Here is a 19,563-nt window from a genome sequence, read left to right as displayed (position 1 = left end):
AGAGAATGATAGAGTATGGGTGTAAGTAGGAAATGTTAATGACTATGAGTTAAGATTTTTCTAAATAAAGATTAAAGAGTTTTTTTTGGCATTTTCAAAGGTTGTTGTTACAAGTATATGCATATTCATTAGGGAAAATCCTGAAAACCCAACTGAATTCCGGACCTCGAGGACCGAGTTTGGACACCCCTGCTCTAGAGGCAAGGAGGGGATGGGGGAATATGATACAGATGTTAAATATTTAAAAGGTATTAATTTGCTAATTAATCTTTTTCAGAGATGGGGAAATGGTAGAATTAGAGGACATGAATGGAGGTTGCAGGGGGGGTTGATTTTAGGAGTAACATCGGGAAATACTTTTTCACTGAAAGGGTGGTACATGCTGGAATGCCTTCCCGGGGAAGATTGTGAAGACAAAACAGTGACAGAATTCATGAATGAATGGGTTAAACATGGAAGATCCCTATATAGAAAAAAGATGGAATCCAATTAAAGCAAAACTTAAGTGACCTGTTAGCTGGGCTGAGCTTTGACAGCAGCTCCAGAGGTTGGGAAGTATGACCAATGCCAGAAGACTTCTGTGGTCCGGGTCCTGTGAATGGCAAAAACGGAACAGGATCAAGGCTGGAGTGGGCTTCGACAGCAACTTCGGTAGTTGGGAAGTAGGATCAGTGCCAGGCAGACTTCTACAGTCTGTGCCCCAAAATTGGCAGGGGGTGATAGAGATTAAGTATGCCAGTGTTTAATCATGAAGAAGTGGAACCTGCACAGAGTGCCAGATTCAACTCTGGTCACCTTGTTGGGCAGACTGGATGGACTGTGTAGGTCTTCATCTGCTAACATTTATTATGTTACTATGTAAGGAGGTGCCTCCAGATTGCTGACTTGATATGGCTGCACTAGGACTGACTCAGGCAGTGTTAGAAGTCCCACTTCATTGTCTCACCCTCGTGTATTCTCAAACCCTCTTTTCCAGGTGTGAGGTTCAAGCCTCTATCCCTGCGGACCTCTGGCCAGCCTATAACGAGGAATACTGGATGAAGAAAGTCCTGGCATATCTGACACAGCTTCTGGAGGCAGGAATGTCTCACTTGGGTGCCAAGCAGAACTTTTTGGGTAAGCTGTGTATGAAGGTTGGATGCAGTACATGGCAGAGTGGTACACAGGAGGACGCTTACTGCAGAGGTGGTGTTCACAGCTTGCAAACTGAGTGAGAATCGGTGCTGGTCTCCAAGATCTAGGGTTAATGAGGGTCTGATGCTATAATCGCCAGAGGTTCATCATGGCCTGGGGGTAAATCTTGGATCTTTTCCAACCTCAGCCAATAATTTCTGGTTCTCTGTAGCATGGTTATCACTTGCACGGGGGCTGGATGAGGGGTCTCAGAAATGGACAGGCAAAGGTCAAGAAACTCCCCAGACAGAAGCTGATCCAGTGAGAGCATACGTAGTGGCAGTGTGAGAACATGTGTCTGCATGTGAGAATGTGAGTGCCGATCTCCACTTGATCACCTTCACACTTCATCACCCTCCCCCTCAGTCCCGCCCTACACTAACCACTACCTTCAGGAATCTCCAAGCCGTTGACCCTCCCACCTTATCCTCTAGTATCTCTAATCTCCTCCAATCCATCATGTCCTCCGAGTCTGTTGATAAGGCTGTCTCCGCTTACAATGCCACTCTCTCATCTGCTTTGGATACCCTTGCACCATCCATCTCCCATTCCACAAGGCGAACTAATCCCCAGCCATGGCTAACCCCCTGCATCCGATACCTTTGCTCCTGCGCCCGATCTGCTGAACGCCTCTGGAGGAAATCTCACACCCATTCAGACTTCATTCATTACAAATTCATGCTATCCTCCTTCCAATCCTCCCTATTCCTTGCCAAACAGGACTATTACACCCAACTAACTAATTCCCTCAGCTCCAACCCTCGTCGTCTCTTCGCCACCCTTAACTCCCTCCTTAAAGTGCCCTCCGCTCCCACCCCCCTCACTCTCTCCTCAATCACTGGCTGACTACTTCCGCGATAAGGTACAGAAGATCAACCTCAAATTTACTACCAAACCACCTCCTCCTTTAACCCATTCCCTCAACCAACCATCCCAGGCCTCCTTCTCCTCTTTTCCTAATATCACCGAAGAGGAAACCACCCACTTTCTTTCCTCCTCGAAATGCACCACCTGTTCCTCTGACCCCATCCCCACCAACTTACTTAACACCATCTCTCCTACCGTCACCCCCTCCATCTGCCATATCCTCAACCTCTCTCTCTCCACTGCCACCGTCCCTGACATCTTCAAGCATGCTGTGGTCACACCACTCCTCAAAAAACTATCACTTGACCCTACCTGTCCCTCCAACTACCGCCCCATCTCCCTCCTACCCTTCCTCTCCAAGATACTTGAAAGCGCCGTTCACAGCCGCTGTCTTGATTTCCTCTCCTCCCACGCCATCCTTGATCCGCTTCAATCTGGTTTTCACCCTCTACACTCGACAGAAACAGCACTCACTAAAGTCTGTAATGACCTGTTCCTTGCCAAATCCAAAGGTCACTACTCCATCCTCATCCTCCTTGACCTATCCGCCACTTTTGACACTGTCAATCATAATTTACTTCTTGCCACACTGTCTTCATTTGGGTTCCAGGGCTCTGTCCTCTCCTGGTTCTCCTCTTATCTTTCCCACCGTACCTTCAGAGTACACTCTCATGGATCTTCCTCCACCCCCATCCCGCTCTCTGTTGGGGTTCATGAAGGATCTGTCCTCGGTCCCCTTCTTTTCTCAATCTACACCTCCTCCCTGGGCTCACTGATCTCATCTCATGGTTTCCAATATCATCTTTATGCCGATGACACTCAGCTTTATCTCTCCACACCAGACATCACTGCGGAAACCCAGGCCAAAGTATCGGCCTGCTTATCCGACATCGCCGCCTGGATGTCCAACCGCCACCTGAAACTGAACATGGCCAAGACTGAGCTCATTGTCTTTCCACCCAAACCCACTTCTCCTCTCCCTTCACTCTCTATCTCAGTCGATGGCACCCTCATCCTCCCCGTCTCATCTGCCCGCAACCTTGGAGTCATCTTCGACTCCTCCCTCTCCTTCTCTGCCCATATCCAGCAGACAGCCAAGACCTTTCGCTTCTTTCTCTACAACATCAGCAAAATTTGCCCCTTCGTCTCTGAACACACCACCCGAACTCTCATCCACGCTCTCATTACCTCTCGCCTTGACTACTGCAACCTACTCCTCACTGGCCTCCCACTTAACCATCTATCCCCCCTTCAATCCATTCAGAACTCAGCTGCGCGTCTTATCTTCTGCCAAAACCGATATGCTCATATCACCCCCCTCCTCAAGTCACTTCACTGGCTTCCGGTCAGGTACCGCATACAATTCAAGCTTCTCCTACTAACCTACAAATGCTCTCAATCTGCAGCCCCTCACTACCTCTCTACCCTCATCTCCCCTTGCGCCCCTACCCGTAACCTCCGATCACAGGGCAAATCCCTCCTCTCAGTACCCTTCTCCACCACCGCCAACTCCAGGCTCCTCCCTTTCTGCTTCGCCTCACCCTATGCCTGGAATAAAATCCCTAGGACCATAAGCCAAGCACCCTCCCTATCCATCTTCAAATCCTTACTCAAAGCCCACCTCTTCAATGTTGCTTTTGGAACCTAACCATTGTACCTCTACCCAGGTAATCTAGACTGTTCCAATTTTTGATTGTCTGCAGTCCTTGTCCTTCTTGTCCTTTAGATTGTAAGCTCCTTTGAGCAGGGACTGTCCTTCTTTGTTTGTTTTTGTACAGCGCTGCGTAACCCTGGTAGCGCTCTACAAATGTTAAATAGTAGTAGTAGTATAATACCAATTTTTAAAAGAGCTTCCATGGTGATCTGGAAAAAAATAGACCGGTGAACTGATGCCTTTTTAAAAATTTGCAAAACTAACTGCTTTTACCACGTTCTCTGGCAATGAACTCCAGAGTTTAATTACATGTTGAGCAAATAAATATTTTCTCTGATTTGTATTCAATTTACTGCTTAGTAGCTTCAATCCTAATATTTCTGTTGGCGCACTAGGCAAAAAATATCAATGTATTATCCACATTGACTCCAAGATCTCTTTTTCTTGGGTGGTGACTCCTAACTCAGAATCCAGCATTTTGTTCTTATAATTGGGATTCATTTTCCCTACTGTATGTGCGTCACTTTGCACTTGTCCACATTAAATTTAATCTGTCATTTAGACATCCAGTCTCCTAATCTCACAAAATCTTTCTGCAACCCCCCCCCCCCCCCAATATTCAACTCTGATTCTTATCTTTTTTTGTTGTTGTTGTTGTTAATAATTTTTATTGGCAAGAAATATGCAGAATAGTAACATCAACATGACTTGCATCCTCAAAAATACATAGCATCTATTCTTATCAATCTGACACCTCGAGCCCCTTCTAGATTCTGTTAATCCCTCAGCCACCAAGATTATTGGGGCTATAGTAAAGTCCAGTCTTTTCATATTGACCAAAGTGTGGGTTTCAACCATGATCCCTCTATGCAGGTCACAATAGTCATTCGGGATGTGGAATTGGAAGTGTTTGCAGGTGTGTCTGTATGTCACTGTGAGTGTGCATGTTGTGTGAGCGTGTGTGTTTGCATGTGACTGAGTATGGGTCTACCTGTTGCTTATCCTGTGACCAATTATATGTGTGTGTGTCTGGATAGGGGGTACGATGTGAATGTGAGTCTGGAGTTGTTCCACAGTGATTAGATCCTGAGAGTGAATCTTCTGTTGAGCAGTCAGTTTTTGGCACCTGTATCTATTTGCCTGATATCAACTCATCTCACTCCATTAGGGCAGTGGTTCTCAACCCAGTTCTCAGGGCACATCTAGCCAGTCAGGTTTTCAGAACAATCAGAAAGATTTGCATGCAGTACCTCCATTGTATACAAATCTATCTCATACATATTCCTTGTGGATATTCTGAAAATCTGATTGACTAGTTGTGCCCTGAGAACTAGGTTGAGAAACATTGCCTTAGGGGATGATCCCAGGTCACCGACAGCTAGCTGTGTGGTATGTCAGCTTCTATAAATGCGTGAATGCCTGTCTGTCTGCCCCAAAGTAAGAAATGTAAACATGTTTGAAGGGTCCTGCCTTTCTGGGGAGCTGTCTAATACCATAGTTCACAGTTGGACTATTGTGGGACGCCTATAAAATACGTCCTGGTGCTGCAAGAGCCTGCAGGTGTCATGGGAGATTTTCAAAGCAGGCTCTGGGGCTGTTTGAGGCCCATTTGTGAGGCCTGGTACCATAGTGGAGACCCTGATCCTGCAGAGAATCTATGGCAGAGGCTCTTGTGCCATAGTATTTATTTATTGCATTTGTATCCCACATTTTCCCACCTATTTGCAGGCTCAATGTGGCTTACATAGTTTTGTAAACATTGTCATTCCAGGATATCATATACAATTAGTATTGTGCAGAGATTAAGTAAGGGAAGAGAGAAGAAGGAAGGGAGTGATTAAGGTAGTTGTAGAGGTGGACTTGTAGTAGGGCCTGTTGGGGAGATTCTGACATGGGGAAGACCTTGATGCTGCTGAGGATCTGAAGAGCATGCCTTGGTGCTACAGAGGGGTCTATCAGGGAAGCCCTAGTGTCATGGGTGACTTGAAGGGCAAGTTTTGGTGCCACAAGGGAGACCCTGGCCCAGCAGTGAGACCCATAGGGTAGGTCTGGTGCTGCTGGTGATCTGCAAGGCAGGCCTTGGTTCTAGAGAGGAGTCAGTCAAGCATGAGGGCCTGTCAGGGAGTCTTTCGTTGGCATTCCATGAATTGGAGTGACACAGTGATGGGATCAGGTTGATAGTTTTCCTCTTGGTTACAGACATCGCTAGCTCCTTCCCACTTTTTGGGACAACACTGCTGGAGATCGCCAACAGCGGTGTACGAGAGACACCAGAACAGTTGCTCACAGCTGGAACCAACTCTGAGGAAAAGGTGAGGAGTAGAGGCCGCTGTGGATACATTGGTGACATCAGCTCACACAAAATAAATGAAATTTCATCTAATAATATCACAGGGAGACTATAGCCATCAGCTATTACACAGATGTTGAAGAGACCCCTCAGACAGCAGGCTGGCTCTTCAACCTCCTCCTGTGATTCTCAGGTAAACTAAGTGACCTTTGGTTTTCCATCCAGGGAACAGAGCCTGGGTCTCAGCAAACAGCTGCAGGTTAAGGTCTAGAGAGGCTGGGTTTTCCTCCTCTTGGCCACTCCCATAGCATGTCTTAGGCCCTGTGTCTCTCACACCTTAGCTCATTGGAGCAGAACCACTCAGCCACACATTCACAGACAGTCTCTGTAGACACTACCAGAAGTATTTTATGGTGTTAAGGCAGTTTTAGCATGTCAGTGAAGAATATGGGAAGCGGATGAAACAGATTTAATCCTTAACTACCCTGCATGTAGCAGTTCACTGTCATACTGTACAGTCACCCAGTCACATCTGTGCAGTGGTTGTGGCCTGATACAGTATTCCTAAGTACAGTTTAAGTAAGAATTTGTCATCTTTCTTTTCACCTTGTTCCTGTGATGTACAACATGTTTATCTGTGTTCCTTTCCCCTCCCCCTTTACATATTATTAGAAAGGATGCACACCACTATGTGAGATGTGCCTGCTTGTAACTCACATGCTGTGTGTGTGATGGTCCTCTCTCTTACCTACAGTGTTGCTATTTGTCTTCTTTCCTTAGGCTGAATGGGCGCAGTTGCCAGCACAGGCCTTGGCTCTCATTTATTCCCTCCTCCCATTTCCTGACAAGTTCTCTATGTCCCTGACCTGCAGGCCCTGGGCCCAGGTGTTTTCTTCACCCAGCTTATGGCAGAAGGTGGTGATAAGGTGAGGCGCCTCACTTGCATTCATGTTGGCTTTAGCACAGTCATGAGAGAGCTACGGGACTGGGTCTGTGGTTATGTGTTCAGCACTTTACAAACAGCATGAAAAGGCCAGTGCAATGACCCCAAAGACAGAGGAAGCTCCAATAGGCATGAGTGTGTGCTCTAGTGGTCTCGGGTGCCCTTCATAAGGAAGTTATCATAGTAACACAGTAGATGACGGAAGATGGTCCATCCAGTCTGTCCAACAGTCACAGTCATTATCAATGCATGATTAAACCAAAAATGAATATGGTATAAAAATACTTGACTTTAGAGAAAGAGTAGTGGTAGGTCAAAGAACTTCCAGCAGCCAAGTGTAAGTAAACGCTATTTTATTGACAAAGCACCAACAGTTAAAGAGACATGGGGCCATGTTTCAGCAGAGAGCCGCCTGCTTCAGGGATCATAAATTCTTTTTGTACCAGAAGGCTTACCTTTTCTATTTCAAGTTAAACAGTGACACCATTTATTTTCTGCTGCCCAAGAGATTTCCAGGGGTCATTTTGAGTCAAATGAGCTTTTCTCCATGACTGGAACGGTCTGAGGTGATAAAAATGCTTGATCCTGGTCTTTCTGTGCCATAGATATCTGCCCAGCATTGTCCTTGCATTCCAACTAGTGGAGTTGCCTTCCCAACCTAATCTATCTTGCCATACACTGGACACAGACCATAAAGTCTTCCCAGCACTGGCCTTAGTTCCTCACACCGAAGTCACTGTCTAAGCACCACTCAACACATCAGCATGCATGCAGTCATTTAATTGTTGATTTTTTTAATCATCTGCTTTCTAATTAGGGATCCTCTGTGTTCATCCCACATCTTTTTAAATTCCATCACCATTTTTGACTCTACCATCTCCCTCAGGAGGGAATCCCAGGCATCCATCACCCTCTCCATGAAAAAGAATTTCCTGATATTGCTCCTAAGTCAACCACTCCACAGCCTCAATTCATGTTCTCACAGCAGTTAGCGTATCTCGGTTTTAAAAAAGTTTAGCCAAGTTCTGGAGGAAAGTCCATAGTCTGCTATTGAGATAGACATGGGGGAAGCCACTGCTTGCCCTGGGATTGGTAGCATGAATTCTTGCTACTAATTGGGTTTTTGCCAGGTACTTGTGACCTGGAATGGCCACTGTTGGAATCAGGATACTGGGCTAGATGGACCATTGGTCTGACCCAGTATAGCTATTCTTATGTTCTTACCATTTCCCTGTCTCTGGAAAAGACATGTACAGTGTTTGGCTTCTCTTCCACGAATTCTTAACTGCCTTTAAAAGAGAATCACCATTACTAGAAATGTGCATGGAAAACAATATTCATTTTTGGGTCAGTTTTGGATTTTATTCCTGATTTTCATCTATTTTTCATTTCATCACACATTCATTGTAATAAAAAAAGAAAATTGTAACATGTTACCATACCCTAATTCATTGGTCAATGTGAGTGAAAATAATTTAGCACATGCAACATTTTAAGGTGCACTAACAAACCAAGAATCCCTTTTACTAAATAGTGTTAAGCCCTTAACACATGGTTATCGTGCAGAAGTGACGTACCTTGTGACTGCATTAAGGGATTTGGCCAATTGTTTGCCTGTTTCTATGCATTATTGCATTTTTTAGATTTATTTCCTCAGGGGGCGTGGCATGGGTGGAGAGTGGGTGTGGAAGCATTAACCAGTTAGTTCACAATAAGGGGTCTTTTTACTAAGGTGCACTAACAGGTTTAGCGTGCATTAGCTATTATTGTATGCTAAACACTAAGATGCCCTGTTATATTCAGGGTTAGTGAGCCCTTGGGCCACAGTCGTAGATCTGACTGCGGCAGACAGATCACCTCTACGTCCAAAACAAAGGAGATAAAGCAGGATCTCAGAAGCTAGGTGAGACTGGAACTCAGGACACGACAAGGCAGGAACTCAGGACTAGGCAAGACTGGAATTCAGGAACTAGCAAGGCTTGAACTCATCTCTGATGGTCTGGGATCCTTGTCATAGGTTCAATAGCTCCATGGCTGCTGAAGTAGCCTTGCCAGGCTCTTCGAAGATCCTGCAAAAGTGGATCAAAAACTCCACCAGGGTATTCAGTATAGGCTCATTCCTCTTCCAGATAGGGGAGGCCCAGGAACGAGCAGGACCATTAAGAAGGGAAATGATACAGATCACCTTGGTCCTATCTTGAAATTCAAATACAATCTGACATTGATTCAGGGCACCCTGACATAATAGCCCTGACAAAACAGACCTGACAAAAAAGCCCTGACAAAACAGCCTGGTAATGAAATAGCCCTTGACAAGTCAGCCTCTAACAAAATAGCCCTGGACAAAATGGCCCCTCCCACAAAATAACCCTTGACAAAATAGTCCCTATATGCAGTGACATATTCTGGACAGCCTGATCAGGCCATTTTGTCAGGGGGCTAATTTGTCAAGGGCTATATTATGGGCAGGCTGTTTTGACAGTGGCTGTTTTGTCAGGAGCTTTTTTTGTTTAGAGCTTTTTTGTCAGAACCATTTTGTCAGATAGATGCTGTAGCTGAATGCAAGCTGTTGTAGCAAATGTAAGGCTGGTGACTCGGTCAATCTCATTGGCTTTGCAAGCTGCTATATTCGGGGATAGTGAGTCCTTGGGCCACAGTCATAGGCCTGACAGTAGCAGACAGTTTACCTCTAAGTCCAAAGCAAAGGAGATAAAGCAGGGACTCAGAAGCTAAGTGAGACTAGAACTGAGGACACGACAAGGCTGGAACTCAGGAAATGGCAAGACTGGATCTCAGGAACAAGCGAGGCTGGAGCTCCAAGTTGCAAAGGCACCGGAAGAGGGTCTGGACTTCCATGAAATATACCCAGACCCTTGACGTCATCATGGACGTGCCCCTGAAGGTTCCCGCTGCTAGCCCAATAAACTAAGGGCTGCGGTGTGCGGGTGCACCCTAGGAAGGTGGTGCTCAGGTGACAGGAGGTGAGCTGCCATCCCACAGCAGCTCTGAAAAGAGAGGAAAGCATCAACAGAAGAATTCACGGTAAGACCGTGACACACCTATAGGAATATAATGGGTATCTTATTATTTAGCGCACGCTTAGTAAAAAACCCCTAAATGTAACACACTAACTGGTTAAGGCAGATTTAAAATGGGTCCACTAAATAGGAGATGGTAAGTGGTCCCACATTAACTCTCAGCAGGTATTGCTCACTAATGGGGAACATTAAAACATGACCTGCAATAAAAAAAATAGTGAGAATGCTTTCCAAAAGGTGCCACGTAAAATTTGCAGCTACTGCACAATAAAATTCCATGTTAAGCCATGGTAACTGCAAATTTTAGTGCATTTTTGTAAAAGGGTGCCTACATGCACATCCCTTGGGCATACTATGCAGCTCTTTTCATTATGAACATGCGGCATCGTTAAAGGACAGACTTTTAAATGCCTAGTTGAGTATATATGCTAATCTCAACTTTGTTAAATGTTTCAGACATATCCATCTACTTGCACCCGTGATATAACTGAATTCTATTATTCTGTCTCACTGTATTTTCAAATGTAAGCCATATTGAACCTGAGTTTGCTTGGGAAAATGTGGGATATAAATGTTTTTTAAAAATGTAAATAGTGCATTGATAAACTGAAGCAGCGATCATACTGGGAGTTGCCAGGAGGAAGCTGTGAAGGCTATGATAAGAAGAAGAATAGCCATACTGCGTCAGAACAAGGGTCCATCTAGCCTGATGTCCGGACCGGCTTTGAGTTTAGCGATCTGTGGTTATATTCAGCGGCACTAACCTTTAACATTTCACTGCATATCAGCAGATTGCCCTGCACAGGTGATTTAACCAACCAGGTACCATTTCTGGTCAGTTAAATCACTTTGAATATTGACCTCTGAAGTTTTACCTTTCCCATATGCTCCTGGGTTCAGAAGCTATGGTAAAACTTTAATGCAGTCGGCAATGAGATTCAACATTGGCTGGATAAAGTTAGGTGGATAAGTTGATTTGCACAAAAACTGTGACATGCAAATAAGTTATCCAGAGCCTGCTGAATACTGCCAAATGCCCTCTAAGAGACCAGTATTCAGAAGAGTTGTCCTCTCTCTGTGTTGTTTGGTCAGACAACATTGTTGGTTGCCACAGGAGGCATGATTTGAGTTTAGCTAGATAGCGTTGATATACTGTCCTGTCCTCCTAAATTCAGCCATACAGCAATGGTCATACTGGAGTATTCTCCTAAATGTAACCAAATGTTTCTATCTGCTTCATTTTATCTGGTTATATTCAATAGAATATTTGGGTGACATTAACCAAATGGAGATATGAGGTTAACCATACTTTTCACCACAGCACTCATTATTGAGTCTCTAAGTCAATGCTTCTCTGAACCCAGTCCTCGGCGCACACCCAGTCAGTCACACTTTCCAGATATCCACAATAAATAAGCATGAGAGAGATTTGCATACCAAGGAGGAAGTACATGCAAATCTATTTCATGCATTCATTGTGGAAATCCAGAAAACCTGACTGACTGGGCATTTGAGAACCCCTGCTCTAAAGGTTAATTCTCTATCTGTGCACTAAATTTAGGTATTTAGAGGGTGCCTATTTTCCTATATAGAATACTAGTGTTATATGCCTCTAATTTGTGAGTATATACAGCAGCGATGGAGCTACTTTAAGAGCTTGTGCCTAAATCCCAGAGATGCGTGTGTTAATTATAGTACTCTGTAAGTTACACATGTAAGAGCCCAGCCCAGGCTCTGCCCATATGTACATCTACCTGCAGAATACATGTTGTGGAAAATGTGTAGAATAAGGCTTAGGCATTTACATGCTTATGCGCACAAATACGTGCGTTCATGCCATTATTCTAAACACTTATCCATGCACCCACTTTACAGAATTACCTCTTGTCCTTTTAATATTCTATAAATGAGGTGCTCACATTTACACAAATCTCATGTTTATGTTTAGAACAATATATATGTCCCCAAAACAAGTGACATCCTTATTATACACTTTATAATAAACTACTTCAAAAAACTTTGTGAAAAAAGTAAACAGCCCTTTAGTAATCCAACAATATCCACAGTCTCTCCAGTAGGGTTAAGCTCCCGCAGAAAGATGAAGTGAATAATCACACATTCTTTTAAAATTGTTCAATATCAGTTCCAAACTGCCATAACAGTTCTGTACTCTTTTGCTCCACCGGTTTCATCCTCCATGGGCTTCCTCAGGCAGAGCCGTAGCGAGGGGAGCTGACACCCGGGCGGGTCGCCGCTGCGCACCCCCCCCCCCGGGTGCAGCACGGCGCACCCTCCTCCCGCTGGAGCGCACCCCCCCCCCCGGAGCGCATACCTGCGGCGAGGGATGGGCAGGAGGGCCGATCCGCCCCGACTGCACGTTGCTGGGGTGTGTCGGCTCCGCGCTGGTTCACTGCTCTCTCTGTCCCGGAACAGGAAGTAACCTGTTCCGGGGCAGAGAGGGCAGTGCACCAGCGCGGAGCCGACACCCCCAGCGGTGTGCACCCGGGGCGGACTGCCTCCCCCGCCCCCTTCCTACACCACTGTCCTCAGGTGCAGACTATTATAACCAAAAATTTAAAAAAACAAATATAAACATCATGTAACCCAAATATAAACATAGCATCGAATGAATGGAGCAATGAGTAACAAATTGTTATGGCAGTTTGGAGTTGATGTTGAACAATTTTAAAATGCTTGTGTGAAATGATTCACTTTATCTTTTGGTGGAAGCTCAACCATGCTGTAGAGACTGTGGATGTTGTTGGATTATTAAAGAGCTGTTTACTTTTTTCACAAAGCTTTTTTGAAGGTTTGTTTGTTTTTGCAAAATTTATTATACAGTGTTATCATAAGGATACCACTTGTTTTAGGGGTATACATTTTGCCCTGTTTCGGCTGATGGTCTTTGTTTCCTATTTCCCAGATTATGGTATACTTGGAATGATATATATTCACATATGTTAGTGCATATGCATTCAAATGCCTATACTCTACCTCAGTGCTATTGTGTAAATACCAGCTTAGCTTACAGAGTACGTATTTGCAAGGTGTGTACATGGGCAGGGCATAGGCAGGGCTTATGCACATCCCTGCCACATTTAGATGCTGTACTTACACAGCTCTGTGGCTCGAGTAAGTGTGGATGCCCAGATGTTAGATTCGCCATTACCGGGTTACACTGAATTTCTATAACAAAACCTAGGCACCTAAATTCAGAACAGGCTCCTACCACGTGGTCTTGAGGTACCCAAATGGAGGTGCCCAGTTATAGAATTGTTCACTTAATAACTTCATTCAGAAATTTGGCAATTAAAGGACTGAGGCCTGAGTAATAATAATGGCCACTCCTAATGTGCACTGCTGATGTCTCACCAGGCTTTTTTTCATGCTGGAGAATGCTTCCAGAAATTCATTAACTATTATAACCAGAGCAGCACTCAGTATATGAACGCTAACTTTTACCCTGTGCTTTCTCTGTCTAGAGTTAAACCTGCATCAAGTAAGACTTGGATCCTGATGCTTAAACAGTATGGTCACTTCATAAAATCTGCAAGAATCAAATTTGACTGTACAGATGAGCAATGTCATGAGCTGGTGTCCACTATTATTGACCAACTGTGTCATTCAAGAAATTCCAGGCTTCAAAGTCTATTTCTGGCTGGGTTTTGTGTGCATCTAGAAGACCTCCAAACGAATCTAAAAAGTCTGTTTGGGGCTGCTCCCATTGCCTATCCAGGACTCACTGAGGTAGACTTTACTAACTTCCCAGGGCAATTTGAAGACTCAGTTTTCTTGTCATTAGCTAGAAACAATCCCAGCTTAGAAAAATTGTTGATTGCCAACAAGCATCCAGTAATTAGACTCCAACCTGAGGCTCTTCTCTCTATCCTAAGATCATGTAGGAGGTTGTCCCATCTGGCAGTTTGGGGGTATTCTTTATCTGATATGGTTGGAGAGGCCTTTCTGGAGAAACTCAGAGCTCCCCTTCAGCTCCTGAAGGTTTTCTATGATAGTCCTGCACCTGACTGTGGAATCATCTATAACAATGTCTGGAAGAATCTAAAAAACACATTCCCAGATCTACATGTTCATCTCCATTTCCCCATGGACATTCCTATTTGTCATATATTAGATATTCTTCAACCAGACATGCCTCTGGTTTCCATAGAAATCTGTTCTACCTTGGACCTGTCCAGGGTCCTGAAGCGTGTGTCAGAGTTCTACCATCATTGTTTGAGGAGACTTTCAGTGCAAGGCCCAGGGACACCAGAAGTGTTACAAGAATCAGTGGAGCTTCAGAAACTCTGCAGAAAACTGAAAGAAGTCAAGTATAACTTCACAGGCATACCAACATGAAGGGCCTGTTAACATTTTTAATGGCTTTGAATGATAAAGAATTTGTATTACATACTCTTCAGATTTTGAGACTAGTTTGATAGCTTTGCCTATTGTACACATCATTGCCTCTCGTCTACTATCCTATCATTGTTGTTCCTTTGTCTATAGAGATAATAAGGAGATGTGGGCTACTGATCAGCCATTCAAGTACAAGCCAGATGTGCTGTAGGTACTGAGGTTTGGATCTCCTTTGTGAGAGCTTTGTAAATTGGCAACAATGTGATTCTATCAAGAAACCAATTTGACACCTCACTGGCTGATCAAGTGTTTATTTTATTTGTTCTATCTAACCCAGAGGTGCTGCACGCACTTAATAAAGTTAGGAAGGAAAAAAAAACTTGACAAGAGCAGGTATGAGAAATCAGCTCTCAAAGTTTATTAATACTCACCAAGGCAGTTATAATAAGATCAATTGTAAGCGCAATCAAAGGACATTTCTCATAGGGAGGTCAGTCAGTGAATCAAACAGATGTCACAGATACTGAGGTCTTCACTACACTGGTCAAGCTGACAGTTTTTATACCCTTTTTGTTCTAACAACTTCATTACTGGCAGTCTCAGCTGACAATTAGTAATTCTATTTAGCAATTACTAGTTTCGACCACTATGACAATTCTTGTCCTTCAAGTTTCAGTCCACCCTTTTCATAGTTCTGTTTTCTTGCACCTGGCTAACTGTAATTCTATCTTTTGCAACATATCTCTGACCACAGGTTTTCAAAATGGCCTTGTCCAGCTGGCATTTCTACATCAATTGTACCCTTGCCAAGTTTCACTTTGCCTTATAAGCTGTCACAATTCAATGTTACAGCAATTCTGTGAAATCCTGGGTCAGACATAGTTTTATGATTTTTGAGGCCTAGTTGGCAGCTGTAAGCCTATTGACCAGTATTTCACTAAAGGCAAATGATAACCATTTTCTTCATCTCCCCTCTTGAAGGGCCTATTAGATAGGGCCTTCATATGTAGGACTTCTAGCATGTGGCCATCCATTTCAGAGGGCTCCTAGAGTCCAGTGAAGGGGTGTAGCATAAAGGGTGGCATAGGTGCTTTGGTACTGTGAGTGAACAGGCCATAATGAGAATCAACATGTGGTTATATGGATACATGCAAACGTGAAGGAGAGTTGGGAAATCCCTTAAACATAACCAACTCAAGGAACCTAAATATCCTACATCAACCCCTCTTGGAGCAAGGCGAAACTTGAAGGCACCAGAATCCCAATAGGTCTATTTAACATGTACAATAAAATCTACTAGCTAGAGTAACATTAAAATCTACAGGCTTGAGTAAATATAGTTAAAAGCTAATATAAGATAAATGACTTAGCATAACATTAATGAACAAATTACTAGCAAGGCTTGTATTAGATAGGTTATGCAGACACAAATCGGGATATGGGCATCCTTCTCTCAGGGTCACCCAAATTGGCATAATCGAAAGCCGATTTTGGGCGTCCCCAACTGCTTCCCGTAGCGGGGATGACCAAAGTTCCTGAGGGCGTGTTGGAGGCGTAGTAAAGGCGGGACTGGGGCGTGCCTAACAGATGGGCGTCCTCGAGCAATAATGGAAAAAAGAAGGGCAACCCTGACAAGTACTTGACTGACTTTACTTGGTCCATTTTTTCTTGCAACCAAGCCTCAAAAAGGTGCCCGAACTGACCAGATGACCACCGGAGGGAATCGGGGATGACCTCCCCTGACTCCCTCAGTGGTGACTAACCCCCTCCCACCCTGAAAAAAACAACTTTAAAAACTTTTTTTGCCAGCCTCAAATATCATACTCAGGTCCATCGCACAGTATGCAGGTCCCTGGGGGGGGGGGGGGGGAGGTGTGTGTGTGTCAGCAGAGGCATAGTGAGGGCGTGGACATCCTTCTTTCAAACATTTTGGACATCCTGAACTGCCCCCCCTCCCCACAGGGATGGCCAAATTTCAAGAGCGTGAAGTGGAAGAGTGGCCTAGTGGTTAGAGCACTGGTCTTGCATTCCAGAGGTGGCCAGTTCAAATCCCACTGCTGCTACTTGTGGTCCAAAATCCAAATAAATAAAAGGGTTTTCAGAGGCATAGCAAAGACATGGACATCCTTCTCACAGAAACATTCACATTTTGGATGGACGGAGGCATAGCAAAGGCCCCTAACATTTGGACGTCCTTCACCCATACTAAAAAAAAAAAAGACGCACCTGGACTTGTGTTTTTTAAGGTTGTAGACGGTTATTATACATGCAGCTTGTCTGCGTATATGAAGCCATCTTTGGCATGCACAGAGCAGCCACGCATAACGCATGGCTGCTTTGCACTGGCTTCCCCTCCTTAGGAAGGAAAGCATGTGCAAATAAGCTAACAGCGAGCAGCTCATTTGCATGCAATTTCCTTCATGCATGCCTGTTCCTTTCCGAATTGCTAAGGGATCGGTAAGGGAAGGGCTTTTTCCGTTCAGTTAGTGCATCAGTTAGTCCACTGCAGTGCCCCCTAGGGTGCCCAGTCAGTGTCTTGGCATGACAGGGGGACCAGTGCACTATGAATGCTGACTCCTCCCATGACCAAATGAGTTGGATTTGGTCGTTTTTGAGATGGGCGTCTTCGGTTTCCATTATGGCCGAAAACCGGAGACGACCATCTCTAAGGTCGACCATCTCAACATTTAGGTCGACCATCTCTAAGGTTGACTTAAATGTTGAGATTTGGGTGTCCCCAACTGCATTATCAAAATGAAAGATGGACGCCCATCTTGTTTCGATAATATGGGTTTTCCTCCCCGCCGCTTCTGTGAGGACATCCTGCATGACATCCTCAGGAAAACTTGGGTGCCCCGTTTGATTATGCCCCTCTACCTCTACTTAGGAAGAAGGTAAATGCTTGGCTCTTCAACCAAGCCTTTAATGGGAATGACACCGGCTGCACATACTATAGCAGGACATGTTTATCCACTCCTATGCTTGCAAAGATAATGTTCAAGGAGCTTTCTGACCTCATTTGCAACTTTCTTTAAATTAGTCCCTTACTTTCTTATTCCTGTTACTCTATCTTATCCATCTCTATGTTCCATCCTTGCTGTCTATTAAAATGTCTTAGTGTGTATTGTGTTGACATTGTAATGTACTTGTACTGTTATTTGACTATTTTTACTGCTGTAGTTGTCTGCTGCTTATGTTTGACTTATTCTTGCTATACACTGCCTTGAGTGAATTCCTTCAAAAAGGTGGTAAATAAATCCTAATAAATAATTAATAAAAATAAAGTGCCACATTTAGACATGAACTGTTACTTATGCCTGCCATACATCTGGCATAATTGTTCACGCTCACATTAAGCTGCATCATTGCTGATTTAGGCTAGTATTCCCCAGCGGGATCTTGGTGCACAGATGACGTTTTAGAATTAATGCTCAGCGTGCAGCATCAGCATTCATAAATTGTACCATCCTGCTATAGGTTTACCCCATAAAGTATCATTATTCATTCACAGGGAACATTCCCAAATTGAACAACAAAACTCCCAGCAACAGGCACAGAACAGAATTATAAAAACATTCTGTTCAAATTCAGGTGTCACATCAGTGACAGCAACACAAACTCTTTCCAGCGCCAGACACCGAGAAGTAGAACAAAACCTTACAATAGACACTCACTCTGCACTAACCCTACCTATGAAAGTCACACTGCAAATATTCTAGAACATCAGAAACACCTTCAGCTGGAAAAAGAGAACAATCCTACACAGAATCCACATTTGTATTTTATTTATTTATTTATTGATTGGGATTTATTAACAGCCTGTATGAAGAAATTCACCCAAGGTGGTATACAGTAGGTACATATTAACATCAAGCTTATAATTTTAACAGCAAAACAATAGTAAAATGAACAAATATTAACATAAATACAATAAATGAGGTAAACTTGAAAACAGCAAACTGAAATCTAATAATAGGACTACCATGAAACAGGACCAAAAATATACACATTTAACAACACTGAAATTCAAATAACAGATATAATACAATGTCAGCATAATACTAATGAAACACCTAATAAGCAACATTACAACATTTAAATAACAGATATGATAATAATGCTTTTCTACAATACAGCTTACCATATAGCTGAGGGGTCAAATGCAGATATATAGGTGGGGACAAGATGTGTGGTACAGAGTCAGTTGGGATAAATAAATGGGTGGCTAAACTAAAGGCAAGTTCTTTGTACAGTTAAACAAGATATAAGGAACTGGTCTAAGTTACAGTGTGTGTAGCAAGCTAGTCCAGGTGCAGAATGAGTGTATAGTCAGTCACCCTATGTATTAAGTGCTCAGGAGAAGAGCCAGGCTTTCACCTGCTTCTGAAGTAGAGGTAGTCCTTGAGTTATTCGTAGCCCAACTGGGAGTAAATTTCAGAGCTTGGGGCTTCTCCTGAGAAGGCTCGCTGGCAGGTTATCACATTGTACAATTTCTTTTGATAAGGGTACAGATAGCGATCCTCCTTGAGAGGACATTGGGGGTCTCAAAGCTGTGTAAAATTCTAACTTATTCTTTAAGTACTCTGGCCAATTTTGTCTGGGGGCCTTGAAAATCAAACAGAGCTTTAAATTTAGCCCTGTAAAGTACTGGTAGCCAGTGTAGTTTTTGCAGGAAGGGTGCGATGTGGTCACGTTATTTGCAGCCTTCTATCAGTCATGCTGAAGCATTCCGACTTACTTGGAGCTAATACAAACTCTTTTTGGTTTGACCAGTGTACAGGGCATTACAATAGTCCACTTGTGATGTTATCATGGCATGGACCACTGTGGTCAGACTCATCTTTTCAATATATAGAGAGAGATTTCATAGCTGCCATAGGTGCTAGAGGCAATTTTTAAAGGTTGTTGGAATTGCAGGGATCAGAGTGAGTGATGAGTCTAGCAGTATCCAAGATTCCTGACCTGTGATTTTTAGGGGGAGTTCATACTTCCCAAAAGGTATTTTGAAGTCAGTATTTGTCCACTTGTGTTAGGTAGTTACATGGAAAGACTTTTAAAAGGAATAAGAGAAATATTTTTGCACTCACGAATAGTTAAGCTCTGGAACTCTTTGGCTGGAGGAGTGATAACAGCGGTTAGCATATCTGGGTTCAAAAAAAGGTTGGACAAATTCCTGGAGGAAAAAAATCCACAGTCTGCTGTTGTGACAGACATGGGAAGCAACGGCTTGCCCTGGGATTTG

General features: G+C 43.8%; 1 protein-coding gene across 1 annotated transcript in view; it reads left to right on the top strand.

Moving 5' to 3' along the window:
- Nucleotides 1-14,571, top strand: part of LOC115481096 (unconventional myosin-XV-like) — a 95,919-nt gene extending 81,348 nt beyond the window's left edge. Inside the window, exons 14-17 of the mRNA XM_030220123.1 lie at nucleotides 977-1,116; nucleotides 5,894-6,006; nucleotides 6,765-6,910; nucleotides 13,448-14,571. Coding sequence (XP_030075983.1) covers nucleotides 977-1,116; nucleotides 5,894-6,006; nucleotides 6,765-6,910; nucleotides 13,448-14,321 — 1,273 coding nt within the window. The 3' untranslated portion in view covers nucleotides 14,322-14,571. The remainder of the gene's footprint in view (nucleotides 1-976; nucleotides 1,117-5,893; nucleotides 6,007-6,764; nucleotides 6,911-13,447) is intronic.
- The last annotated feature ends 4,992 nt before the right edge of the window (nucleotides 14,572-19,563 follow it).

This window comes from Microcaecilia unicolor, chromosome 1 (genome assembly GCF_901765095.1).
Source record: "Microcaecilia unicolor chromosome 1, aMicUni1.1, whole genome shotgun sequence".
Lineage (NCBI taxonomy): Eukaryota > Metazoa > Chordata > Amphibia > Gymnophiona > Siphonopidae > Microcaecilia > Microcaecilia unicolor.
The sequence above is the reverse complement of the archived record's forward strand: the minus strand, read 5'-3'. Positions and strand labels throughout refer to the sequence as shown.